At 44.6% G+C, this 26,892-nt stretch overlaps 3 protein-coding genes across 5 annotated transcripts; 2 read left to right on the top strand and 1 right to left on the bottom strand.

Annotated features, from left to right (window-relative positions):
- Nucleotides 1–8,664: 8,664 nt before the first annotated feature.
- Nucleotides 8,665–9,502, top strand: LOC103717683 (plant/protein). The gene has a single exon (XM_008806160.6). It carries the CDS (start codon nt 8,801–8,803, stop codon nt 9,266–9,268), a length of 468 nt encoding a protein of 155 aa, XP_008804382.1. The 5' UTR covers nt 8,665–8,800; the 3' UTR covers nt 9,269–9,502.
- Nucleotides 9,503–9,791: 289 nt separating this feature from the next.
- Nucleotides 9,792–17,060, bottom strand: LOC103717682 (peptidyl-prolyl cis-trans isomerase CYP21-4). 3 transcript variants are annotated; one of them, XR_016398232.1, is made up of 9 exons: nt 16,920–17,060; nt 15,441–15,634; nt 15,172–15,211; nt 14,873–14,923; nt 13,363–13,448; nt 12,808–12,945; nt 12,482–12,632; nt 11,686–11,951; nt 9,871–10,254 (listed from the first exon to the last, which is right to left on the bottom strand). XR_016398232.1 is itself a non-coding variant. In XM_008806159.6 (8 exons), exons 2-8 carry the CDS (start codon nt 15,590–15,592, stop codon nt 10,168–10,170), a joined length of 705 nt encoding a protein of 234 aa, XP_008804381.1. In that variant the 5' UTR covers nt 15,593–15,634; nt 16,920–17,060; the 3' UTR covers nt 9,792–10,167. The 3 variants fall into 3 exon arrangements, 1 of the variants encoding a protein (XP_008804381.1); XR_016398233.1 differs by lacking the exon at nt 11,686–11,951 and having other exon boundaries at nt 9,792–11,058; nt 11,952–12,632; XM_008806159.6 differs by lacking the exon at nt 11,686–11,951 and having other exon boundaries at nt 9,792–10,254.
- Nucleotides 17,061–17,487: 427 nt separating this feature from the next.
- LOC103717686 (P-loop containing nucleoside triphosphate hydrolases superfamily protein) lies at nt 17,488–23,056 on the top strand. Its single transcript, XM_008806162.6, has 7 exons — nt 17,488–17,637; nt 18,218–18,718; nt 18,950–19,038; nt 20,693–20,792; nt 21,328–21,582; nt 22,252–22,421; nt 22,644–23,056. The coding sequence occupies exons 1-7, from the start codon at nt 17,488–17,490 to the stop codon at nt 22,912–22,914; spliced, it is 1,536 nt and encodes a 511-aa protein (XP_008804384.2). The 3' UTR covers nt 22,915–23,056.
- Nucleotides 23,057–26,892: the final 3,836 nt, after the last annotated feature.

The following is a 26,892-nucleotide window of genomic DNA, read 5'->3' as shown; positions in this document are numbered from 1 at the left end:
TTTGGGGTGCCGGCCAATGTCATTTGTGATAGGGACCCAAGGTTCACGGGAAGATTTTGGACACAACTCTTCAAAACCATGGGAACCGAGCTTCATTTCTCCACAGCATATCACCCACAATCCGATGGCCAAACGGAGAGGATAAATGGGCTGCTAGAGGAGTATTTGAGACACTATGTGACAGCAAGCCAAAGGAATTGGTTGGACTTACTTGAACCGGCGCAATTCAGCTACAACTTGCACCGATCCTCTTCAACGGGTAAGAGTCCTTCCGAATTAAGTTTTGGTTTTCAACCTTTATCTCCTTTGGAAATTGCCCTCCAAGAGGAGGCAAGTGAGTGTCCAGCAGCCCACCGAATGGCTAGGGAAAAAGAGGACTTGATTGATGAAGCTAAGGAAAGCTTGTCCAAAGCCATAAGGAGAATGAAAAAATTTGCTGATAGAAAAAGAAGACCATTGGAGTTCCAAGTAGGGGATCTAGTGTTGTTAAAAATAACACCACAAATTTGGAAGAAGATGGGGAAGATCAAATTGCACCGGGGACTTATGCCAAGGTGTGATGGACCTTTCAAGGTCATTGCTAGAGTTGGCACGGTGGCATATCGACTTGAGCTACCGGAAAGGTTAAGGATCCACCCCACATTTCATGTGAGCTTCTTGCGGCCATATCACAAGTTCCATGATGAGAATCGAGTGGTACCAAAGAGGGCGCCACCAACTATTGGCAAGGAGTATGCTAAGAAAATTCAAAGGATACTTGAGCGCCGCAAGATAGGCAAAAATACAGAATTTTTGGTCCAATGGCATGGTGAAGGTGTGACGGAGGCTACTTGGGAGCAAGCAGCCAATTTGTGGCAATTCGAAGACCACATCTTTTCCTTTCTGCAGGAGGAGTCGACGAGGGCGTCAACTTCTTCAGCCGGGGGAGGAATGTCACGCCAAAAGCTCTAGGCGCGCGAGAGGCGTGCGCGCGCAGAGGTTTGGCCCGGGCGCTGGCTGGGCGCAGCCGGCGCACAGCAGGGCCAAGCACTGCAGAGCCGTGCGCAGGCGGGCGCACGGCTGTCCGACACTGGCCAGGCCATGCGCGGGGCGCGCGCATGCTGGCCAGGCTGTGCGCGGGGCGCGCGCACACTGGCCGGGCCGGGCGCAGAGTGGCGCGCACATCGGCCAGACCACGCACAGCACGCGCGCTCGCTGGGCGGATGACGCGCAGGCGCGCGCACACTGGCCGGGCCGGGCGCAGAGTGGCGCGCACATCGGCCAGACCACGCACAGCACGCGCGCTCGCTGGGCGGATGACGCGCAGACCAGGCCGAGTGCAGGCGGCGAGGTTGGCTTCACCGAACCTCGCCCAGACATGTCCAGGCCGTGCGCAGGCGCGCGCACGGCTGGCGGAGGTCGCAGCGGGCCGGGATCGGGCGCGCGCAGGCTCTGCGGCCAGGCGGGCGCGCGGCGCTTTGGGCATGCGGCCAGGCAGGCAGGCGGCCAGACCACAGGACCAGCAGCCGGACCATGGGACATGGCGCTGCTGGTTGGTCTGGACACGCGGGCGGACAAGCATCCAGGCGGCTGGCTGGTCTGGACACATGGGCAGACAGAGATCCTGGCTGCTGGGCGGCTGAGGCTGACATGGCCAAACCGGCTGGCTGACATGGCAATCTGGCTGGCTGACTTGGCAGCCAGCACATGGGATTCAAGAAGCGGTTGCTGAGGTGGTTAAGTTAGTTGGTATGGTTAGGGAGTTGCAACCAATTCGGTTGAGTAGTTAGCCTTGCAACCAACCCAAACCTTAGCCTATAAAAGGGCTTGGGTTAGAGCCGGATGAGAAGAGGCATAGGTGAGCTAAGTTGTGGCTTAGCTAGCTAATTGGGGAAACCTATTGAGTCCTTGTAAATCAGCTAATGCTGAGGTGAGTAAGGCCACTTAGGAGGAGCCTAAGTGCTGGCCAAGAGAAGGGCTTGGGGGTTCCAAGGGATTGTGCTTGTGCCGGGTGAAGGTAAGTGCAGTCCACGGCCAAAAGGGGATTTGGCCGGGCCAATGTGTGGGCCAAGGAGGGTTTTGGGATTAGCTAGGGTCCTTGTGAGTGGGCAAAGCTAGGCTCTCGGCTTGTGAGAGCAATTACTTGTGTTTTGAGTGAATACAAGTCCCTTTCCCTTCATCCTAATGTCTTACATGATATAGTGTGTTGTAGGGTTTTCGGCCTAGTGTCAGAATGGTCTAAAACCAAGGTGCATGCGGGCTGATCCTGACCAAAAGAAGTGCACAAGGCTGAGCTAGGAAAAGAAGGCCAAGATTCCTAGTTGCCGCACACGTGAGCGAGGGAACTCGAAAAAAATCGGTTGCCCTATTCCGACCTCACAAAGGTGTGACAGGTGGTATCAGAGCTCCATTCTTGCTGATTCTTGAAGTTCTTGGTGCATTCCGGAACCATGACGCTAACCGAGAGGGTGGTCCGACTAGAGGAGCTAGTTGGTAACCCGGGAGAGGAGGAAATTCCAGACTTGGTTTCCATCTACACCGAGCACCAAGAAAGGTTAGTTTCACTAGAAACATCACTTGCTGATTTGGTTCAAGATGTAGGGGCAAGAGCGGAGCACCAAAGGGCTGAACAAGCCGACTTGGTAGCCTCCATAATGGACCGAATGAGGGCCATGGAAGAGGAGGTTGTGCTGCTGAAACGGGCTGTGGTGAATGCCCCCTCTACTTCATCCAACCCGGACCATGGAGGGAGGATCAAGATCCCGGAGCCCAAACCCTTTGGCGGAGCAAGAAATGCCAAGGAGTTAGAGAATTTTATATGGGATCTTGAGAACTACTTCAATGCAGCAAAAGTGCCCGAGAGAGATCAAGTAAGTATGGCTACTATGTTCTTGAGTTCGGATGCCAAGTTGTGGTGGCGAACCCGGGTGGCCGACGACACGGGTGCGGGGCGCCCACTCATTGAATCTTGGGGTGCTTTGAAGAAGGAATTGAGAGATCAATTCCTACCTTGCAATACTTCATGGCTTGCAAGGGAGAGCCTCAAAAAGTTGAAGATGACCGGGACTACAAGGGAGTATGTCAAAGAATTTAGCTCCCTTATGCTTGACATCTCCAACATGTCCGAGGAAGACAAACTATTCAATTTTTTGAGTGGGTTGCAACCGTGGGCTCAAACCGAGCTCCGACGCCAAGGAGTCCGAAACATCCCCTCGGCAATGGCAGCAGCGGAGGCCTTGGTGGATTTCCGAGCGCCTCAGCCGGGCATTGGGCCAAAGTCAAAGTCCAAGGCGCCGGATGCTAGACTGGCCAAGGAGTGGCCAAAGCGGAAGAAGGCTTTTGCTCCAAAGAAGCCAAAGCAAGCTGCTGCTGGTGCCAACCGAAAGCAGCAGCCTGAGAAAGGGAAGGCTACTTGGGGCTGTTTCATCTGTGGAGAGCCCCACCTTGCAAGAAACTGCCCAAAGAAGAAGACCGTCGCTGCATTGCCGGTGCAGAATTCTGCAGCGCAGGGAGAAGCTGATGACACGCCAAGAGTCAATCCCCTGCAAGTTGTAAGTGCACTTACAGCAGAAAAAGTACCCTCTCTCTACTCCGGATTGATGTATACTATGGTAAAGATCAATGGAGTAAAGGTTAGGGCGATGCTGGACACCGGAGCGACGAACAACTTCATGTCCCTGCGGCAGGCTGAACACATGAAGCTGAAAGTGGCTGATTGTTCAAGCCGAATCAAAGCAGTCAACTCAGGGGCTACGCCAGTGAAAGGAGTGGCTGAAACTACCCTAGAGTTGGGTTCTTGGAGAGGTATGTGTTCTCTCATGGTTGTCCTTTTAGATGACTTTGATTTGATCCTAGGGATGGAATTCTTCTTGGCGGCAAGGGTGTGTTTGATGCCTCATCTGCGGGGTGTCATGATTGGGGATGAGAAGGCACCATGCTTTGTTCAAACTGAAGCATGGGTGCCGGCTGAGAAGGGCAAAGGTGTGGTGATCACCGCAAAGCAAGCCAAGAAGGGCTTGAAACAAGGAGAAAATACTTTTCTTGCAGCCCTAAGGGTAATCCAACCGGAGGTGCTGCAGGAGGTTCCCAATGCAGTGCAGAAAATTCTGGGCAACTTCAATGACATTATGCCCATGGAATTGCCAAAGGAACTTCCACCAAGGAGGCCGGTGGATCACCAAATTGAGTTGATACCGGGGGCGGTTCCACCAGCAAAGGCCCCCTACCGAATGGCTCCTTTGGAGTTGGCGGAACTAAGGAAGCAACTCGATGAATTGTTGGAGGCCGGATTGATCCAACCATCCAAGGCACCGTTCGGAGCACCGGTGCTTTTCCAAAGGAAAAAGGATGGGTCCTTGAGGATGTGCATAGACTACCGGGCACTCAACAAGGTAACGGTGAAAAATCATTACCCTATCCCTAACGCGGCGGATCTTTTTGATAGGTTGGCAAAGGCTTCATATTTCACCAAGCTTGACCTAAGATCCGGATATTGGCAAGTGAGGATTGCCAAGGGAGATGAAGCCAAGACTACATGTGTCACAAGGTATGGAGCATTTGAATTTTTAGTGATGCCCTTTGGGCTAACTAATGCACCGGCTACATTTTGTAACCTAATGAATGATGTGCTTTATCCTTTTCTAGATAAATTTGTTGTAGTTTATCTAGATGATATTGTTGTTTTTAGTAACTCATTAGAAGAACATTTAGAGCATTTGTATCTTGTATTCAATGCTTTGAGAGACAACAAGTTGTACATCAAGAGGGAGAAGTGCCAATTCGGCCAAGAAGAGATTTCCTTCTTGGGACACCGAATTAGCAAAGGCCGGATACACATGGAAGAAGACAAGGTGAGGGCCATTCAAGAGTGGCCGGCTCCATCCAAGATCGGTGATTTGAGGGCCTTCCTAGGGCTTGCCAACTACTACCGGAAGTTCATCAAAGGCTACTCAAGGATTGTGAGTCCCCTCACCGATCTCTTGAAGAAAGAAGTGATATGGGAGTGGTCGGCCGGATGCAACAAGGCTTTTGAGGAATTGAAGACTTCAATCTCCCATGAACCCGTGTTGGCGCTCCCGGACTTTGACAAACCATTTGAGGTAACCACGGATGCTTCTAACCTTTCAATTGGAGGTGTTTTGTCACAGGATGGGCACCCGGTGGCATTTGAAAGCCGGAAGCTAAATGCCACGGAACAACGGTACTCCGTGCATGAGAAGGAGATGACCGCCGTGATCCATTGTTTGGAGAAGTGGAGGCACTACTTGCTGGGGACTTGCTTCAAGATCTTCACGGATAATGTGGCAAACACCTACTTCGCCACTCAAAAGAAGCTCACTCCCAAGCAAGCGCGGTGGCAAGAGTACCTAGCAGAATTCAGTTTTGATTGGGTGCACAAGCCGGAAAGACAGAATTTGGTTGCTGATGCTTTGAGCCGAAAGAACGTGGAGGGCTATGTGACTGCTCTCACTGCATTCCACAGTGACTTCAAGGCCAAACTGAAGGAGTTTGCAGCTAAAGATGAAGGCTACATGAAGCTGCTGCAAGATGTGCAGGCGGGTGGACTGCAGAAATTCTGGATGGATGATGGGTTGCTTTATGCCCGTGACAGCAGGCTGTTTGTCCCAAGAGGAGGTGGACTTCGGCAGCTGCTGTTGAGGGAATGCCATGACCCACAGTGGGCGGGTCATCCAGGGGCAAGGCGCATGATGGCATTGCTGGAAAGATCATACTATTGGCCAAAGATGTATGCCGACATTGAGCTATATGTGAAGACATGTCATCTTTGCCAATTGGACAAGGTAGAGAGGAAGAGGGATGCTGGGTTGCTGCAGCCACTTCCAATCCCGGAAAGGCCATGGGTGTCCTTGTCCATGGATTTCATCACGGGCTTGCCGGAGGTGAAAGGTATGAGGTCTATATTTGTGGTAGTAGACCGTTTTTCTAAGTATGCAATCTTCATGGCAGCACCATTCCCTTGTCCAGCCGATGTGGCAGCCACTCTTTTCTTCAATGGAGTGGTAAAATACTTTGGGCCGGCCAATGTCATTTGTGATAGGGACCCAAGGTTCACGGGAAGATTTTGGACACAACTCTTCAAAACCATGGGAACCGAGCTTCATTTCTCCACAGCATATCACCCACAATCCGATGGCCAAACGGAGAGGATAAATGGGCTGCTAGAGGAGTATTTGAGACACTATGTGACAGCAAGCCAAAGGAATTGGTTGGACTTACTTGAACCGGCGCAATTCAGCTACAACTTGCACCGATCCTCTTCAACGGGTAAGAGTCCTTCCGAATTAAGTTTTGGTTTTCAACCTTTATCTCCTTTGGAAATTGCCCTCCAAGAGGAGGCAAGTGAGTGTCCAGCAGCCCACCGAATGGCTAGGGAAAAAGAGGACTTGATTGATGAAGCTAAGGAAAGCTTGTCCAAAGCCATAAGGAGAATGAAAAAATTTGCTGATAGAAAAAGAAGACCATTGGAGTTCCAAGTAGGGGATCTAGTGTTGTTAAAAATAACACCACAAATTTGGAAGAAGATGGGGAAGATCAAATTGCACCGGGGACTTATGCCAAGGTGTGATGGACCTTTCAAGGTCATTGCTAGAGTTGGCACGGTGGCATATCGACTTGAGCTACCGGAAAGGTTAAGGATCCACCCCACATTTCATGTGAGCTTCTTGCGGCCATATCACAAGTCCCATGATGAGAATCGAGTGGTACCAAAGAGGGCGCCACCAACTATTGGCAAGGAGTATGCTAAGGAAATTCAAAGGATACTTGAGCGCCGCAAGATAGGCAAAAATACAGAATTTTTGGTCCAATGGCATGGTGAAGGTGTGACGGAGGCTACTTGGGAGCAAGCAGCCAATTTGTGGCAATTCGAAGACCACATCTTTTCCTTTCTGCAGGAGGAGTCGACGAGGGCGTCAACTTCTTCAGCCGGGGGAGGAATGTCACGCCAAAAGCTCTAGGCGCGCGAGAGGCGTGCGCGCGCAGAGGTTTGGCCCGGGCGCTGGCTGGGCGCAGCCGGCGCACAGCAGGGCCAAGCACTGCAGAGCCGTGCGCAGGCGGGCGCACGGCTGTCCGACACTGGCCAGGCCATGCGCGGGGCGCGCGCATGCTGGCCAGGCCGCGCGCAGGGCGCGCGCACACTGGCCAGGCTGTGCGCGGGGCGCGCGCACACTGGCCGGGCCGGGCGCAGAGTGGCGCGCACATCGGCCAGACCACGCACAGCACGCGCGCTCGCTGGGCGGATGACGCGCAGGCGCGCGCACACTGGCCGGGCCGGGCGCAGAGTGGCGCGCACATCGGCCAGACCACGCACAGCACGCGCGCTCGCTGGGCGGATGACGCGCAGACCAGGCCGAGTGCAGGCGGCGAGGTTGGCTTCACCGAACCTCGCCCAGACATGTCCAGGCCGTGCGCAGGCGCGCGCACGGCTGGCGGAGGTCGCAGCGGGCCGGGATCGGGCGCGCGCAGGCTCTGCGGCCAGGCGGGCGCGCGGCGCTTTGGGCATGCGGCCAGGCAGGCAGGCGGCCAGACCACAGGACCAGCAGCCGGACCATGGGACATGGCGCTGCTGGTTGGTCTGGACACGCGGGCGGACAAGCATCCAGGCGGCTGGCTGGTTTGGACACATGGGCGGATAGAGATCCAGGCTGCTGGGCGGCTGAGGCTGACATGGCCAAACCGGCTGGCTGACATGGCAATCTGGCTGGGTGACTTGGCAGCCAGCACATGGGATTCAAGGAGCGGTTGCTGAGGTGGTTGCTGAGGTGGTTAAGTTAGTTGGTATGGTTAGGGAGTTGCAACCAGTTCGGTTGAGTAGTTAGCCTTGCAACCAACCCAAACCTTAGCCTATAAAAGGGCTTGGGTTAGAGCCGGATGAGAAGAGGCATAGGTGAGCTAAGTTGTGGCTTAGCTAGCTAATTGGGGAAACCTATTGAGTCCTTGTAAATCAGCTAAGGCTGAGGTGAGTAAGGCCACTTAGGAGGAGCCTAAGTGCTGGCCGAGAGAAGGGCTTGGGGGTTCCAAGGGATTGTGCTTGTGCCGGGTGAAGGTAAGTGCAGTCCACGGCCAAAAGGGAATTTGGCCGGGCCAATGTGTGGGCCAAGGAGGGTTTTGGGATTAGCTAGGGTCCTTGTGAGTGGGCAAAGCTAGGCTCTCGGCTTGTGAGAGCAATTACTTGTGTTTTGAGTGAATACAAGTCCCTTTCCCTTCATCCTCATGTCTTACATGATATAGTGTGTTGTAGGGTTTTCGGCCTAGTGTCAAAAGGGTCTGAAACCAAGGTGCATGCGGGCTGATCCTGACCAAAAGAAGTGCACAAGGCTGAGCTAGGAAAAGAAGGCCAAGATTCCTAGTTGCCGCACATCATGAGCGAGGGAACTCGAAAAAAATCGGTTGCCCTATTCCGACCTCACAAAGGTGTGACACCGGAAACCGGATGCGTTGAGATTGTTCCAGAGCCATCATCCGAACTTCTCTTTTTTTTGCATTTTTATTTTTTTTAAATTTCATATTCTTGCCGATAGGACATTAGGTGAACGGTCGGATAGCGCCCGCTGATAAGGACACGCGTGGCGTAGACGAACACGTGGCGGAACCATCCACCAGCTTCCATCCCCTTCCAGACCCCTCGAGCCGGGAAACCTTTCCTCTTCCGCCGCATATAAAATTCCCTCTCTAGCTTTGGAACCCCTCGCCGGAAGAAATGCAGTATTTCTTTCAGCAAGCAAACGCCCGTCGAATCCCAAGCAGACACCCCAGGCAGAAGAGATACTAATACATAAGAGAGAGGGACGAGTGCCGGTGGATGATGGAGATCAGAGGGGAGAGCCGTGACGAGGAAGGGAAGAAGAAAGTGGAGAAGGTGGAGGTGCCCCGGACGCAGCGGCCGGACACCATCCGCTACTTCGAGAAGAAGATGGTGGACAAGGGGGTCCACCGCATGGACCGCCATCCCGTGGATGGCCTCGGCGGCCTCCACCAGGTCCCCAAGTCCGGCCACGGCGGGAAGTTCACCTGGGAGGGCCCCGCCGACGAGGCCTACAACGAGCTCGAGCCCCTTCCGCCCGCCATCGACCCGAACGATCCCAACTACGTCGAGGAAGAAGAGGAAGAGCCCACCGGAGGCAGAGGAGGACAAGATGACGAAGCGGAGGAGGACGTGATGACGAAGCCCAGCGATGCGGTCGTCGTTGGAGAAGTGGAGGTGGCCAAAGTGGCGGAGGCCAAGCAAGGGGTCTCCAGGGTCGAAGTCCTCCCTCCCCTCCAGCCCTAAATAAAGAGATGGAGGACCCTTCTCCCTCGCTTGGCGGTCGCCCCGGCGGGTTGGAGTTGGCTTCTTGAAGCTGCTTCCCTTCTATTTTCCTCTACTTCTTAATGTTTACCGTAGTAAGCCTGCACCAGGTTGCGATGTAATGTATGGCTGAAGTTTGTAAGCTGCGATGCGTGCGTGGTTTTCGCGTCCCACGATCGCCACTTTATATGGATGAATAGAAAAATATTTCTATCACTACGCTTTTTTTGACTAATTAATGTAACTCAGTTTATCGGTTTTACTCGGTACCTGAAGAGTATTGAATAAGAAGCTGCTACAAAAATTAGAAGAACAACTTACGTTCTCGCTGCCTCGTGTCCGAATCCCACCACATCCTCGGCTAGCGATGTCTCGAGTAGAAGACGATCATTATTAACATGGCTGCAAAAATCTCGCAAACCGACAATTAGATGCACCTTCTACAAAACAAAACAGTCGGAATAGCAACTTACAATAACGGATCAAGATGTTGCACCCCACTCGGTTCCGTCAAAAGTAAGACATCATATAACAAGGGAAGGTAAAGAATCTTCCCATGCTCAAGCCTTGCACAAAGCCAAATATTCGGCCGAAATCATTATGTAACATATAAAGGATGGGAGAATTACGGTTCATAAGCTTGGCAGCAGAAACTGCGGTCAAACCAACTGCCTCTGTTAATTTTGTACATGCACCAATTGAAAGCATTACTACCATACAAGGCCGGTTCGGTCCAAGCGCAGCATCACACAGTCGAAGCCATGTCCGGGACGCCTCAGAGGACGCGGCCCTTCAGATGGCAAAATTATATTTCAGCATGCAGACGACCATCAGATGGGTGCAGAAAAATTCAGAGGTGGATGAAAAAAAATCAGCATTGTTCAAAGCTCCTGCTTTAGCGTAACGTCAATGATCCCTACAGGGGACTTGGGCCGGTAATGTTCATCCGTGTCAACTTCCTCAATTTCCTGGACAGCATTAAAGACGAGCATTCATGGTATCAGCAACAAAAGATTTTTGGTGACACATGAACAAAATTAACTTGTTAATGAGTTTAGTTTACAATAGGTCAGGAATCATCTCCATTCCTGAAATTTCCACCACAAGATACTCTAGGCACCCATTATGAAGATAAAAAAAGGGGGCACCCATCTGTGCTTTGCATAAAAGCGCACACAACAATGATTCTGTTACTTGTAAGAGAAAGCATGATCCAACTAGATAAACAAAATAATAAAGAGCCTCCTACACTTCGGGATAATCCAAGAGCTCCTGCCAGAAGTTTGGGAAAGAAAGCAAACCAGTAATATTTTCTTACGAGTCGGTCAGTGCTAGCTGATTGTGGCATATCTAATATAAATATCATCAATTATTGCACCCTAGCAAAGTCAAAAGATACGAGGTATGAGGCCAAGTTAAAGCTTAACCACTGGTGCATGATACATTAAAACACCACACATCCATCATTGCCTTGTCCGCATCACCAATAAGCTGCAAGTGTCATCTTTGCTACATCCAGAATATATAACATCATATGTTTCCTGAAGAAGAACCTGAATAGCTAGTGTTAGTGGCAAAGATCCAAAAGCAGGTTCTTTTTTGGCACGTAAAAGCAGGTTCTTCATAGGTCATGCCCTTGACAGTTCTGTTAAGTTTGAGTGATTCTAGACAAGCTTGTGCAAGAGAGTGCCCACCGTTCAACAGTTGAGATCATCAAGGCCACTTAAACATGGTGACAATATATACTAGTATGAATTATTTGTATATGGCGCCTGTTTGGGGGAAAACCCAAGTCATGCTTCCTCGGAGGCGCTCGACCAGAGAGCGCCGACCAGAGAGGCGCTCGACCAAGGAGCGCCGACCAAGAGAAGCAACCCCGCCACAGGATACTCCGCTAAGCAACCGGCTCGGCTCGGCACCCGTGCCGGGCCTGTGCCTTAGCCAAATATCCAATCTCCACCTAATCCTTTAAAGGATCTGACAACTAAATACATGACTCCACTGCAATCTGCCACCATCCCTAAGTCATCAAGGCACATGATTTCCGCAGGCATTCGGCACGCCCTATCATTAATGCATGAGACCCCCTCAGGCCTCCGATGCACTCGGTCATTAAATGAACACGGCTCAAGATGATCTCCGGATCACTGAACCATCAAAGCGTATGGCTCTCCCTGACCACTGGTTCACTCAGCAATCAATGCACTTGCCATCTACGAACCCCAGGCCCACCACGGCCGGCGGTTCAACCACCCCAACGGGTTCGATCAACCGTGACAACTCCCTGACTACCGGCCTGATCCGGCCTTATTCTCCACAACGCCATTAATGAGCGTGATCGTGCCCAATTATCACAAAAGAAGACAAATTTCCCTGTCACCTCCCAGGTAACGTAATACCTTTCTATAAAAGGGAGCCTGGGGGGAAAGAGAGGGGGACGGAGACACGAAAAAGCAAAACATTCTCCTCCTTTACTCCCCACATATTAGCCCCCTCTGACTTAAGCTTCGGAGGGCCGGCGCCGGAAAGCCCGGTCACCGGCTTTCTTGCAGGATTCTCCAAGAGGACGCCACCAGTCGACGCACCGCCACCTACTGTCCCGGCAGCGGAGCTCCTCCCCTCTCGGTTCGCGGCAGCCCCCGGGTCCAATTTCCAGCAACAGCGCCTATTACAGATTGTATGACACTTAAAAAAAAAGGAATATAAATATTAAATTAGTAAGAAGCATAAACTTGTATGAACACTTAGTACCACACTCAAAATGGAAAAGCTGCAACAATACTGTTTCTAAAAAGGATCAACATGTTCCTAAGCAGTGAACCTTATCCAAATAATTCACAGTTTGCTTGCTCCTACCACAAGTCATTAGCCATATAGAAAGATGTGAGGCACAGCAAATTCACTTAACCTCTAAATAAGGTGATGCCCAACGTAAGGATACCAGCTTATGGATAGGTAACTAGATCTGTTAAGGTTTTCATTTCACAAATGGTTAGAAGGATGAAATTCCTTTCACATTAATACAACAGTCAGCAATAATATTCTGGCAATAGTTTGGTAGTTGTCGCAAGATTCTCCTAACAGTGAGTCTTTCTATGGGAAAAAATGAACACGGTATCAATATATTAATCCTTGCAATGGTGGTGGGGATGGGTTGGGGAGGGAGAGGGAGAGAGAGAGCACTTAGTTGGCTACCTGGACCACATCCTCCCCCTTGATGACTCGTCCAAACACAAGAAGCTTGTCACTTAAGTCTGGAATTGGTGCTGTCGTAATAAAAAGCTCGAATCCTTTATCATCTGAATTAGCCACTGTCGTCCCAATCATGAATGCTTCATGCTTTGGACTGCATGTATCAGATAAGAGGGTTCAGATAAAACAAAAGCATCAACAATTTTTTAAAAAAAGAAAAAGGCAGCACACAATTACATGTGACACATCATAATCTATTTCTGCATTGCAAGAGAATATGAAACATAAAACAAAATATCATCCAGCACCATAATAGCAAGCTAGTAAACCTTATAGCAAGTTGACTGTGGGACTTTCTTTTCAATATCCAGTCTTCTGCAGCTCCAATTCTTTGAGAATGACCTCCTTGAATCACATAGTTCTTTATCACATGATGAAAAGGCATCGTTTTGAAATAACCCTTTTGACTGCATCATAGATTGTTTGTCAGTCATTATTTTGACAAAAAGAAAAAAAAGTAATCCAAGCTGATTGATATTTTTTAACTGTTGAGCTGGTTAAGAAAATATGTCCAAATTTTGCTGTTACTAAATTTTATGTTCACCATAAGTGCTGACACAGGTTAATGTAGTTTAGCAACTCTCATCCATTAAAAAACAAGGAGAAAAATTTTCTCTTGCAGGACAACTATGATAATGATAAGCCTCTGGACTCCAGGAATCAAATAATCAATCAGATCGCAAAAGGTTCACAGACGTGTCAAAATAAACTTCATAACATTTAACGTCATGAAAACAAATTAGATACAGTGACTGCTAAATAATTGCTAAAAAGAAAGGAGCAGGTGTCCACACATATATTCAGCAATACTTTCAAATGCTTACCATAACTCAACAAACTTGCCCACAACATCAGGAGAGGCATCCTTGTCGAGCTCCATAGTTATTGAACCTTTGGCAGTATTCAAAATCTATTGCAACAATACCACAATTTAGCGTGATTCAACTCAAAAGAATATTTAGATAAGCACATTCCACAGTACGTGCTGACCTACAATCATGTGCAGCAAAGTGTCAATTATAATGAATTTTAGTTTTAATACAATGACAAAGGTTGAATTGTTAGTTAAGCATGATATGAGATGCAATATTGGCCATTGTGTTTCAAACATTAAGGAAAAAAAGCAAAGGAACATACACGGTATCAAGAACAATGTTTTCTCTGCTATTAATTGTAGCACCAAATCCACAAAATAGCATATTATTTGTCTAATATAAACCTTCACGGGTAATGGTCAATGTGTGTGTATATGTATGTATATGTATGTATATATATCTGTCTGCGCGCGCGCGCTAAGAAGCACAGACACTATGAGATACAGATACCACCAGAAATGGATACGTCCATGGATATATCTGTGTATGCGCATGCACACACGTGTGCATGTGCATGTGCATGCGTATGACTATATACATTAGTTACACACATGCGTGCACACACACACACACACATATCCTTATGTGCATGTGTGTACATGTATACACATATGCATATACATAAGTGCGTACGTGCATGTGCGATGCTACAAAAGAGAGGAATTGTTGGCAACATGATGGACAAAACTAGGATCAACAACTATAACCAGGGTCTGAGAAGCAAACGACCAAAAAGGTATAAAAAGTCTTGCCAAATAGCTGCAGTCTAAAAGAAACGCGAAGTTGTTAAGAAGAAAAATTGTGATGCTACAAAAGAGACGAATTATTCGCAATATAATGGATAAAACTTGGATCGATAAGCATATTCAGCATCTGAGAAGCAAACAACCAAAAAGGTATAAAAGTAAAGAATGTCTAAGATTACAACTCCTATTTAAGGAAGTTGTCAATCTTTAAAGGTTCAGGCGGTCTGCTAGTTGCAAATAATGACAGCATGGATAAAACCATTAAATTATCTTAAGTTTACTAACTGAGGTAAAAGGTTGATCCCATATCTCAATTGATTTTGCTGATTGCAAAGACACGAGGTTATGCAATCATTATTATCTCAATTATCAGAGAAATACTATTTATTTAATTTTCCTTAAAACTTGATTCATAGACTGATTTAAAACTAGTAACTGAATTTTTGAAAATATTCAATAACAGAATTGGTGTCCTGCAGTCTCATAAAAACTCAGGTCCTTGTTCAAAATAACATAGTTGATAAAGCCATGGGCTCAACTAGATGATAATCAGCAGAAATAAATTTGATCATGAAACTAACAGTTTGATTTGATTAAATTGTTATAAGTTCAACAAAGGTAGGAAATCAGTGAAATCACAAACCAATTTCTGAAAGAATTATGGTAAAAGAATTTAATATTAAACTTGAAAACCTAAAGGCAGAGAAACTTACCGCATAACTTGGAAGATTGTATTTCTTTGATTCTCCAAAGGCTTCTGAGTGCTTTACCACATAAACAAATGAAAACGAAAAAGGAACTGTCAAAAAAAGATAATGAATTTAAGTAGTTGCATCTTCTTTTAGCAAAAGTACCAGTGGAATAGAATGGAAGGGATATCTTAAAAAATAAACACAGGAAAACATCCTTTGTGATACACCTAGCTGTTGTAGGTAAATGAATTTCCTTTCTTCATAAAATTGGCAAAACTGAAAGAAAAGTTGAGAAAAGGGTAAGATTAAAATATGTGTACCTCAAAATTGTGCAAGTCAAGCCTTAGTTCATCGCTTGACCTACAATGAAGTGAATCAACTTTTGATATCAAAATGAATACCAACAAGACAAATAAGCTGTCAAAATATTAAATAATAAACCATGACTTGATAGTTATCATGCAGTCTGGAGATAATTTTAGATTCCAAATTGTGCATTCATATAATTAAATGATGAGTGTGAGTATAGATTTAATCATACATAGTTCGATATGTGGTTTGAATTTAATGGCACATAACAGATGCTAACCTTCGATACCAGTGCTTGTAAGTCGCATATAGGGATAACACAATCAAGATGACAACAAGTTTGCAAGTAAGAACAGTAGTCAAACATATTCGAGTTGGCCCCTTCTTCCTTTTGCTTTGTTGTAACAATGCTTGTGGTTTGATTCTTGCCATGAGGTGCTTTTACTAAATGACAATCTCCAACAACAGCTCCCTCTATGAAAAACAAGAAAGAAAGAAAGGAAAACAATGAATAATCCTGAAACATTCAAGCCAGTCAATGATCAATGACAGATAAGCATACATCCATATCACGGCTCAAAGGTTTTTAGCCTAGGAAATATCGCTTCCATCATCAGCTAAATTTAAAGCTTCTTGCAATTAATGATTTCAACATCGAAAATTCATAGTAGTAATGACTCCATCATCCAAAGATTCTATCACTAAAGGTGTTTTCAGTTCAAAAATGAATTACCACATGCCCCCAAGCAAGACTTTCAACATGTAATTATGGATCCTTAGTAGCTTCAGATAGAAGATACAAACAATTTACAGGGGAACCAAAGTTGTCAAAAGATTTAAGATGTGGAATAAACTACTCTACCATGCAGGGTGAAGTAGTTTATTCCAAGTGAAAAAGTAGTTTATTCCAAGCAGGAGATATTTCTGACATTCAGAACCATAAATCTGTAAATTTTATTTATTACTCTTCCTTAACAATTAATTATAAACTTATGAGAATTTTAGATTTTCCTTTTGAAGATCAATCACATCTAATTCTTGAATACCAGCATATTTGATAACCAAAAAAAAAAACACTAACTAGCCATGATTTTCATAAATTTGATAATGAATCTAAGCTCTTGTTGAATTTTGTTTTGTAATTGGTCACTTTTAAATCCCAACGGAGAACGGCAAAAGTTTCTCAAATCTCAAGTGAAGGTGCATCCTCTCACAAAGATAGGTCCAGAGGAAGCAGATGGTATACTGGACAGGTCGATCGGTCGTTGTGGGGATGCTACAACCCTTGACAACAAAGGTTGAAAGTGAAACTACGAAAGGTTATCCGTCAAACCTTTCACATCTCCCGCTACAAGACCTGAAGAATGCGCTCGATTTCCTCGATTGGGGAAGGGGCATGCAGATCTAACAGATAGGGAACAGATTGAGCTAAATTTCGAGGGTTTAGAAGATATCATCGTCGTGGATTGGAAGCGTCCATAAGGTCATCAGGTCATCTCAGAAATCAAGAAAATATGGCATCGATCAAGCGCACAGATGCGGGAAAGCCAAAAAAAAAAAGATAGAAAAAAAAAAAATTCAAAGAAGCAATGATCGATTGCAATTCAGACGCATCGCAGCAAGGCAAGCCGCGAGGAGCAGCGGGAGGAGGAACCGGAAGCGAGGTTTTTTTTTGGGAAAAAAAGGAAAAAAAGTTATGTCTCCCGCGGGGAACTGCGGCTACGGGGAAAGGACGAAGAGAAACCGAGGAGAGACTTACGGCCAGGATAGCCTCCTCTGCCGGGGCTTGCCTCACCGCATGCCCGCTTGCTTGTTGCTCCTCCGCCTGATTCGCGCCGTTCGGATGGAAAAAACCCACCGCTGCTTCGACGACGCGTCGAGGGAGGGAGGCCAGAAGAAGAACAAGGCAGGCAGAGGGAGGAAGACGAAGTTGAGTCGCTGCGCCGTTGACCTGCCTATCTCGGTCTCTAAGCCGATCTCATCGCATCTACCTGCCCCTCGTCGCTACCGCCTCGTCTCCGTCCGGCATCGAGGTGGCGCGTGCAAGTCCACGTGATCGTTAGGAAACCCCTCTCTCGGGCTGTGGATCTGTAATAGGCCGCATGACTGTCAACGGGCCTATAAGTCATGGGCCTTCAAGTCGCCAAATATACCTAAGCGTCTAATAATATAAAATCTTTAAAAAAACAAAAATATTCGTGGCTTCCCCTAGGTTTTGATCGGTTCGTATGTAGCCCTTTATTCGCCTCTCCCACGGACTCGCGCCGTTACTCGGAAAGCTTCGTCTTGTGCTGCTCTGGTGAGGCGAAGGAGGGCCTGGGGAGGGCATGGCGAAAGGAGACGACGCGGTGAGGAGGAGGAGGAACAAGACCCAGCGCAAGCGGATGGGGAAGAGCGACTCCGCCGTCTCCGCTCGCATCGCCTCCATCATCGCCGCCAAGCATCGCCGCAAGGCCGGCAAGCGCCGCATCTGCGAGGTTTCGCCTTCACATCTCCTCTCTTTCCCTCTCCTCTTGTCTCCATCAGTTCTTTTCTTTTCTTTCTTTCCTCTCTTTTCCGCCCTTCCCCGAATCCGTGTTCTCCCGACTCCGCGTCCTTCTGAAGCAGGGGCTATGAGTAGGTTGGCTATATATATATATATATATATATATATATATATATATATATATATATATATATATATATATATATATATATATATATATATATATATATATATATATATATATATATATATATATTAATCCTCGATTTCTTTGGATACACATGAATGAATTGGATACACATGAATGCATGAACATATGATTTCTTTTGGATACACACTAATGAATGCGCGAATCGAAACTACGGCCATTCTTATCGCCGTCCGTCGGGCCGGAGTTCGTTCTGTTTGCTTCTCCCCTTGTTGATCTCAAGAAGAGGGATAGAGAGAGTCTTCTGTTATAACTTTATTAATCAATATATGTTTTGAGTTCCAACCGCGCGTGGGCTTCTTTTTCGTTTCCTTGGTCAGAAAACGGCGGCATTGTTCTGAGCTTTCTTCCCTTTCTCCTGCAGGGGATGTGCTTCAGCCTCCCGAGTCCCGACGATCCCTTCAATGATCGGCATGGCAAGAAGCGCGCCGCTCGGAGGGCCAACAAGAAACCCAAGGAGGTCCCTACTCCTGGTCCAGCCGCCGAGAACGAGGGAAAGGCCGAGAACGAGCGGCATCCCGGAGGGAAGGGTGGTGGAGATAGTGGCTACTCGGACTACAGCAGCCCCTCCAAGTTTCTTATCCTCTGCCTGAACGCCATACAGGATGCTTGGGTCGAGGAAGGGATATCCGATGGAAGTGTGGAGGGGAATCTATTGGCCAGCACCTGGGGTGTGGAGTTCTGGAGGTGCTGCTCTGCCGGATTGAATGTATTGGACACGAGTGGGGGTTGTGCTAGCAGAGAGCAGATCGCTTGGCTGGTTTCCACGGCTTCTGATATTGTTGCACAGAAGGAGAAGCAGGGGATTTTCGTGACCAGCCCCCTCCTTGTATACCTCGTGCCATCTCAAGAGAAGGCTGTTCAGGTCCACTCGTTCTGCTGTTTATGAATTTATCCATCACATCATCTTCTATTATCTAATCTTGAACTAAAGATCAAGGACATGAGATACTACACCATAATTTGGTCTCTTCTTCGGTGGAATTCAAGTTCAAACGTGCCTGCTTCCTATCTACTTTTTTGTCATTTTGCACTTAAGCAATAGGTATCTTGATGTTATGATTGACTAATGCCTCTCCCTCGAATCCATGCTCAGGTTAGATCACTGTGCAAACCACTCAAGGCTCTCGGAATCCACACAGTAAGCTTGCATCCTGGTGCATTTATAGATCACCAGGTTCACGGGTGAGTGGATGCTCGGGTTTTTTCTGCCTAGCAGTTCCTTTATGCAAAAAACTGTCTGTGCCAAACATGAGACAGGCTAAAAGCTATTGTAATATAGATAGTAAGGATGCTGCATATATATAAGCTAAGTTCAGAAAAGAGAATATTTATTATTAGTCTCCTCTATTCAAGAAAGCAATTGTTGAAGTGCTGTTGTGCATCAACGGAACACAGAAAATGTCTACCTTTTGGTGAATCTTACCAAACTCCTAGTATCTGGTCAAAAATAGAATTAAACATTGAAGCATGATATATTTAGTATGCAGGCTGCTATTTCAAAATGCTTAAAAAAATACAGTATGATATAGATTATTTGTCGAAGACTCTAAGGCAAAGTGTATTCTGCACCCAATTCAAACACTCTCCCACCTCCCTTCAAAAAAGGAAAAAGCCCCAAATGACTGATTTTTGTCAACATTCTATTACCTTCCACTTTCATCTCATCCTTTCCTTCAAACTAGAGTTTAGCAGACCCATCTTATTGATTATGGCTTAACCTCATGCACCAATGGAGGAAACTCTTTGAACTTTTTGTAGACCAAGGCTTTAAGAGCCGATATCTTAGCCAACTTTGTGGGTTGCCGGTAATGAGATGAGTGAAGGTTTAGATCTTTCTTGGCCTAGATGAAAAGTTGGGAGAATTTAGAACCAAAATATTCTGAGATCTTGATTGCGATATAGTAACCAAGATATTCTAAGGACCTTCCTTGATACATGGGAATTGAGATATTGAATTATCAACCAATATATGAAAACCGAGATTAATTGTATCATTTGTGGTATTCTTTTAGGGTCAGGTTCAAGTTACACCTTGTGTAATCCTTATAGAGTTATACCTTTTTTGAATTGAATGATGGGATCCCACATCGATGATTTGAGCTGTTGGATGTGGTCTATCACCTGTAAATTACTTACACATCAAAAATCATGTGATTTGGAGACCTCTAGAGACAATTTAAGTAACGCAAAACAGTTGACCACTAGTAGTCTAGAGGTAGTAGATTATATCCAACAGCTTGGAATATCATGTGAGATTCCTATCATTCCATTCAAAAAAAAAGGTGTAACGCTTAGGTGTAACTTGATCCTAACCCATTCTTTTAATATTAATAATTAAAACTCATTTAAGGTTGTTATGTAAAGTTGAAAGATCTTGGTTGATTTGTTGGTGCTCTATGGTCGATGTCTTAGGGTATATTGATTTACATTAGTTGAGATAAAGGCCAGGATTTTATACATATCATATGAGTGAGTGCCTAATATAATGCTGATAGCTTAAGCAAGATCTCGGATTAGATGAAAACCTTGGTCAAGACTAAAAAAATATATATAGATGATGAGGGATATACAAGTTTTAAGTAGGAAATTATGTCCATCTTTGGCATCCAAATAAAAATTACAGTCCATTAATTATAGTGCAATTCTTTTACAAAGGCATATTTTTAGTATATCCATCCTTTATGGTCCTTTCAAGTAATGCTTTTTGTTTATGTGCGTATCATTTGGCAAAATTTCTGGTTGCACTGCTCACCCTTCTATGGGTAAGTATATTGTCAATTATGTTATGTAGCTTCTCTTTCTCTATGGCCCTTAACACTTGCTATTTCTTAAGCAGTTTAAAAAGCTGTGAGCCCGAGTTCGTTGTATCCACCCCAGACAGGCTTCTTGATCTTGTTTCCCTAAGGGCCATTGACATATCTAGTACATCGTTATTGGTAAGGCATATGTAGTATTTCTCAGAAACACTTGTTGTACAATTGCACAGATTTCATGTTCTGCAATTTTTTCTCTTTTGCATAAAATAGTTCTCATAAATCTGAGTTTAGTAGCTCATTTGTTCCCATTGGAATATTTTGCAGAGATCATGCTCCTAAAATCATGCCTGCCAACCTTTCTCCTCAACATTGTAGATGTTTTACTTTGTTTATGAAGTTTAGATGGATGCCATTTTTTTCTTCATAATACTTGAAAACATGAACTCCATTCACTGATTACCATTTTTAGATGCAAATGGCAGAATTAGTTTTTCCTGGAAGCTAATATTTCATCTATATCATCAATATATCTGGTTATCCATGTAAAACTACCTTCTGGCTGCATTTTCCCAACATAGACCTTGTATTGCCCGTGACCCTTTCAGCTAGGTCTTGTAATATGATGTGACCTTTAGTCAGTCAAACCTCATTTATTCAAATGTCTTTATTTGTTGCTGCTATTTATCTTTCCTTTCTTGTTTTTTTTATTGTTCAGGTTATTGATGGATTGAAAAAATTTCTAGACCTTGGGTTTGTAGATAAATTGTATTCCATCAGGGACAGTATATCTGGACATCCTCAGATGGTTCTCTTCAGTGATTCCTATGGAGAAGCCCTTAAGCCTGTGATGCAAAATTTACTCAGAAGGCCACTTAGCAGACTGTCGTTGTATGATTCTTCAGCTAGTCAGAGTGCATTCATATCTCAATATGTATACTTCTGTACATCAGAAGAGGATAAGTTATTGAAGGTATGTGATATCCTTTCAAAGTACCTGGTTGTGTTTTTGTCTCTAGATATATGATAACAACTTTTGACATGTTGATCTACCAAGTTGTGAGTGCTGTATAGCTCATTTCTTTTTTAAGCTCAGGTGAACTTTATGGCAAGTAAATCCGACATGAAAAGGTTTTTACCAAGGCTTGTTGGTTGTGATTATGGTTATTTCTGAAAATAGCTTTGCTTATTGCCTAGCTGTCCAAGCCACGATCTGAATCAAAGATTTGCAGTTTTTTGCGTGCACACTCTTAAAACTCTTGGGTGATATTCTATGTTTGCTGGTTGTATCAATCTCTGTCTGTAAAGGAACTTGCAGGGAGGCAGGGCTTTTGCTTTGTGATTGCCACATTGTTCTATGATTGCTACGAATTGGTATTTTGTAAAGGAATATGTTTGTGGATCACTTGATACCATTTTTCAAATTATCAGTCACATTGATTCTTGAAGTTTATTCCAATGGTTACCTTGCCATATATTGCCATATAACATGTTGCATAACGTTGGAAACTACAACAGTTTTTCTTGGCCATGATCGAGCACTTTCCTAATCTTGAAAGCCTTGTAGCCAATTATATTGGTTTAACACTGGTTTCATTGACATTTTACTGAACACTATCTGTTTAATGTTTTCAATTTTCAGGCTATACGAATTCTTGCTCAGGCACTCAGTAACCAAACACCCCACTGTGTTAAGGTCCTATTTATACTGGGAACAGCTGGCAAGGCTCAGATGTTAATTTCTTCCCTTAATGCTGAAGGTTATGCATTATCTAATGACTCTTCAAGCGACTGCTTTATTATATCTGACAGGTTAGCATGTGAATTTGTTAACACGTTGTTCTAGAAGATTACTTAATGTTCTATGACTTTTTGAACCCTGCTTTCCTTAATGGCTCATTGTAATTTCACAGCATGCACCTTCTATTATTCTATATAATTGAATCCAACAAATGGTGATCTTTGTTATGGCAGTCACAAGAATTCTTAATTTTATGATATTTTTTACATGGAAAGCAATTCAATTCATTGCAGCGAAAAGGTGACAAAAGTCACGGTGAAGGATAAGGAGAACGTGCTGAAAGCAGATGTAGAGGAATTTGAAATAGTGCTGTTTGTGGATCTGCCCTCCTCAATTGAAGATTATGTTGAAATTCTCACAAGAATTGCACGCCATTCTGTAACTGGGGTGCTACATAGCTTTTTTTGTGAAGCAGATGCTCCTCTCTCTCAACCTCTAATCAATGTACTCGAGCAGTGTGGTCAGATGGTGCCTGAAGTCCTGAGAAGTTTTGATTGTTCATAGTTTAACAGTTGAGGTTGGAGATATTTGATGAATGGTTAGCAGTCTCCTTCATTTGTTCATTCATTTTCCTTCTCATTATGGATGTGACATGCTTTATGTTATGGTTATATCCAAGATGAATGTGATTTTGACGTTCACCAACTAACTGATCTCTTCCTGATAGCTTTTTTGTCTACCATATAATTTAGTGCGAGGCATGTTGAAAAATGCATTATAGCTTATGTTTTGAAGTTTCTCAAAATTCATACCATGTTATAGTATAACCTGTATTCTAGAAGTATCATCTCATGCTGTATAAGAAAGTTCAGATACTTGAACTCCCAAAGGTTGTCTGCACACGTAAACATGTATGGTGCCCAATAGTAGGGTAAACAAAGTACTATCCTCTCCAAGGCATTGTCAGGGATGATGTTCAAGGATTTCTGATGCTGCTGAAGTATGTTATTCTGAATTTAGTTGTAGCTACCTGTATATTTGAAACTTTGTGCAAGTGTCACTGGAATTTTGAAGAATTCATTCTGCAGTCTCTGTTATTTCTTTCCAAATTTTCTTTAGAAACTCCTGGATAGCGTGGATCTGTGTTGTACTGTTCTGGCATTGTTCTGTGTTGTATCACTTCTGTCCTTTGATCTCATAGTCAAGTGTTTGCAGTCTTTCATTAACATTCTCACGTCCAAGAGTTGCCTTGTCCCCCCTGCATCACCAAAAGTAAATTTAGTTTGGTCTCCATAATCTGTACTTCAGTTACCTGGAATCCCTTTTGGATACATCTTTGTCATGGGGTCTGTAAACCTAAACCATGGAGCTTTGTAATTGTTAGTTGTAGTCACTTATCTGATTTATATTTCAACCATTGTGGTGTGGCGGGAATTTTGTATTAGTTGGACTTGTTAACCATATCCAGCAACACCAGTTCATCTGTATATCGAGCAGTTTGCCTATTGTCATGGACTTGCAATCCAAAAGTGTAAGCTGTCAGGAGGAGAAGCATCTGTGTAGGATAATAAACTCATGTGGCACTTCTTTTACCATAGATCTAAATATGATACCACTGGTCATTGACTCGCAAGTCAAAAAGCTTAAGCTGTTAGGAGGATTGGCCCAAGGTAATAAATCAGTGCGGCACTTGTTTTATTAGTCAATTTGGGACTATAACACTATTCTTCAGGGCACCATTAGTTACAAGTTCTGGTTGAATGATTGCTTACCAGCACCAGCCACTCTATTCCACTCTCTCCCAACCAGCCCTGTAAATGCGAGAAGCCACCGGTTACTTGGTCTTAGCTCACGATATCCAATGCTGATCAAAGTACAACCCTCTTTTAGGATCTGGTTTGATAAGAAACTTGCAGGCCCTCTGTGGATTGCCTTGTGGCATTTTCCTTCTTCAGGAACAGACGCCCCAGGGCAACATCCAAGGCCTCTCTTAAGGTCTCTGCTGGGGATCATTGTTTCATTTCTGGAGACAGATGTGCCTCTGGGAAGAACGAAGGAAGACTCCTTGCCATCAGCTTTTGGAGTTGTTGTGGGTGGCGCAGGAGAACTCGGCACGTCTTTCCAATCCCTTGCCTAGTGGCATTATGGTAAATTTACCCGGGTCTCCCTCAGCTTTGAATCGAAGTTCACCTTGGCGCTGGACTTTCACCTTATAATCTGAGCTCTTCAGATCTGGTGAAGCGGGTGTTGCGGCAGTGCCATGTAGCCATGTAGGATCTTATCCATCTAGTTGACTTGAACCACATGTTTCTATTTGAGATCTTGAATCCTAACAGCACTTTATTTTTTACCACTTCTCAGCTAGCTTACACCATGCAGTATCCTTGGTTCTGCCCCTGGAAACCAGCTCCTCCGTGACGCATGTTTTATAGGCCTTCTGTATCAGCTGCCACTACTCCATAATCTTGCAGTTGGCACTATATACACGCAATGATTTTATTCCTTTTTGAGTACTTTGATGTTATTTTATATCGTTTATGGTCAACATGATTTAAGCACTCTGTGTTCACAATGGGGTTTAGCTGTTCCAAGTGAGGATGATGTATGCTCTTTAATGCTAACTTTTTTATGAACTGGGACTCTCCTTTCCCGCTTATCCATCAACTTTCAAAAAGTACTTTTGATTCTCGTTGGACTTGAGACAAGTCGATTGTAAGGAATGTTCGTTTTGGTTGAAGTGTAGGACTTCCATCCAGCTGATATTTTTATCTTCGTACCCTTGAAAGCTCACAAACTTTCCAAATATATTTAATTGGATACTTCTCCTACATAAGATGGAATCAAAGTTATCTGGCTAGATGCATCCATCTAAAAACACAAAGTTATCTGGTTAGATAGAGAGATTTTGCTCCTTTGGAGGCAGACTTACCTTAATGCTGTTTTAACAGCCATAGTCCTCTACGACGTCTCTCTCTCTTTCAACTCCCAGATTGGGTTATCAAAAGAATTGATGATCGCAGAAAGGTTTTTAATTTTTTTTGAGAAGGGATATGACTGTTCAGGAAATATCTTGCAAAATCAATTGGAAGAAGGTCTGTTTAGCTAAGATCGAGGAGATCTTGAAATTAAAGACTTTTTTTTTTCAGGAATCTGACTGTTCAGGAAATATCTTAAAAATCAATTGGAAGAAGGTCTGATTAGCTAAGATCAAGGAGATCTTCAAATTAAAGACCTTTTTTTTTCAGAGATTGACTATTGAGGAAATATCTTGCAAAATCAATTGGAAGAGAGCCTGTTTAGCTAAGATCAAGGAGATCTTGAAATTAAATAGCTCAAGGATTTTAGCCTTGCCTTACTTGCTGTATAAGATTGGAGGTTCCTCAAAATGGACTATGGCCCTTGAAGAACTTCTCTCTTAGACATACTTCAATGAAGTAAAAGTCTTCTTATTGGAAACCCAAACAGAATTGTTCCAGTATTTGAAGGGATGCTACAAGCTACCTCTCACCTTTTTGGAATGGAGTTAAATGTCTAGTGGGCAATGATCTTGTTTCCTCTCCTTTTCGTTTGGAGAGAGCTGGGCATGCTAGGAAAACTTGTTTGCTGGCGAAGAGTGGAGACAAGCGATGGTGTACCACCGGTATTGGATTAGTCAGAAAGGAGATAAAAGGAGAATAATGATTAAATGACTTTCGCTATCATCACACCATCTATTCGAAAGAAGAAAGATAGGGTGTAACTGGAGCTAGAAGTATTCTACATGAATATAAATTGGTCTGATTGATTGGTTAGAAGTTTGTTTTTTTTTGGATTATAGTTTAATATTTATAAATAGTTCCCATTAAGCGTTGGATAGGTGTCACTACTGACTCTTGACACTTGTTCTTGCTTGTTTAAGCCATGTGGGCTATTATGATCATGCATGGTAATAATTTATAAATAGTTTCACAGGAGCTTCATGCAAACATGTCATATAGTTGAGAAGAAGTGGATGAATCCCCGACCCAGCGACGGAATGAGTAGGATAAGCGACGAGTGAGAGGCTGAAAGAATGACGCTACTCTCCTCGCTATTTCCGCCAATGCCGTGGACTATGTGCAAGGAATCTAGGGGCCTCTGGAGTCTAGATTTGTTTGTGGGAGCAGCAACGTTAGTTGATTAGTGGCTCAAGAAAATAAACTATAAGCTTTCCACGACAAAGAATTTAAGGCTCGTTTGATTCGCGGGAAGTATTTTTTCTCCTAGGAATATGATTCCTGAGAAACAGATTTCCAGGAAGAGGATACCTAGGAAAGTACTTTTGACATGTTTGGTTGACCATGAGAAAGTGACAAATTTCCAAAGCGCTTATGTTTGGTTGACCATCTACTTTCCTGAAAAAGTTATGTATAATTTTTATTATACGTTTAATAAAAATTAGGTCTTTAATGCCTCTTTAATGCTTCTTTAATGCTTTTTTAATGCTGAAGGGCCGTTTTGGGGAGAAAAAAAGAGTGATTCACGCCTCATGGGAAAGTAATTTTCCCATGTTTCTCATGCTCA

Source organism: Phoenix dactylifera, chromosome 13 (assembly GCF_051530095.1).
Source record: "Phoenix dactylifera cultivar Ajwa chromosome 13, Ajwa_hap1_PhDact_Kaust_v1.1, whole genome shotgun sequence".
In the NCBI taxonomy this organism is placed as follows: Eukaryota; Viridiplantae; Streptophyta; class Magnoliopsida; order Arecales; family Arecaceae; genus Phoenix; species Phoenix dactylifera.
The sequence above is the reverse complement of the archived record's forward strand: the minus strand, read 5'-3'. Positions and strand labels throughout refer to the sequence as shown.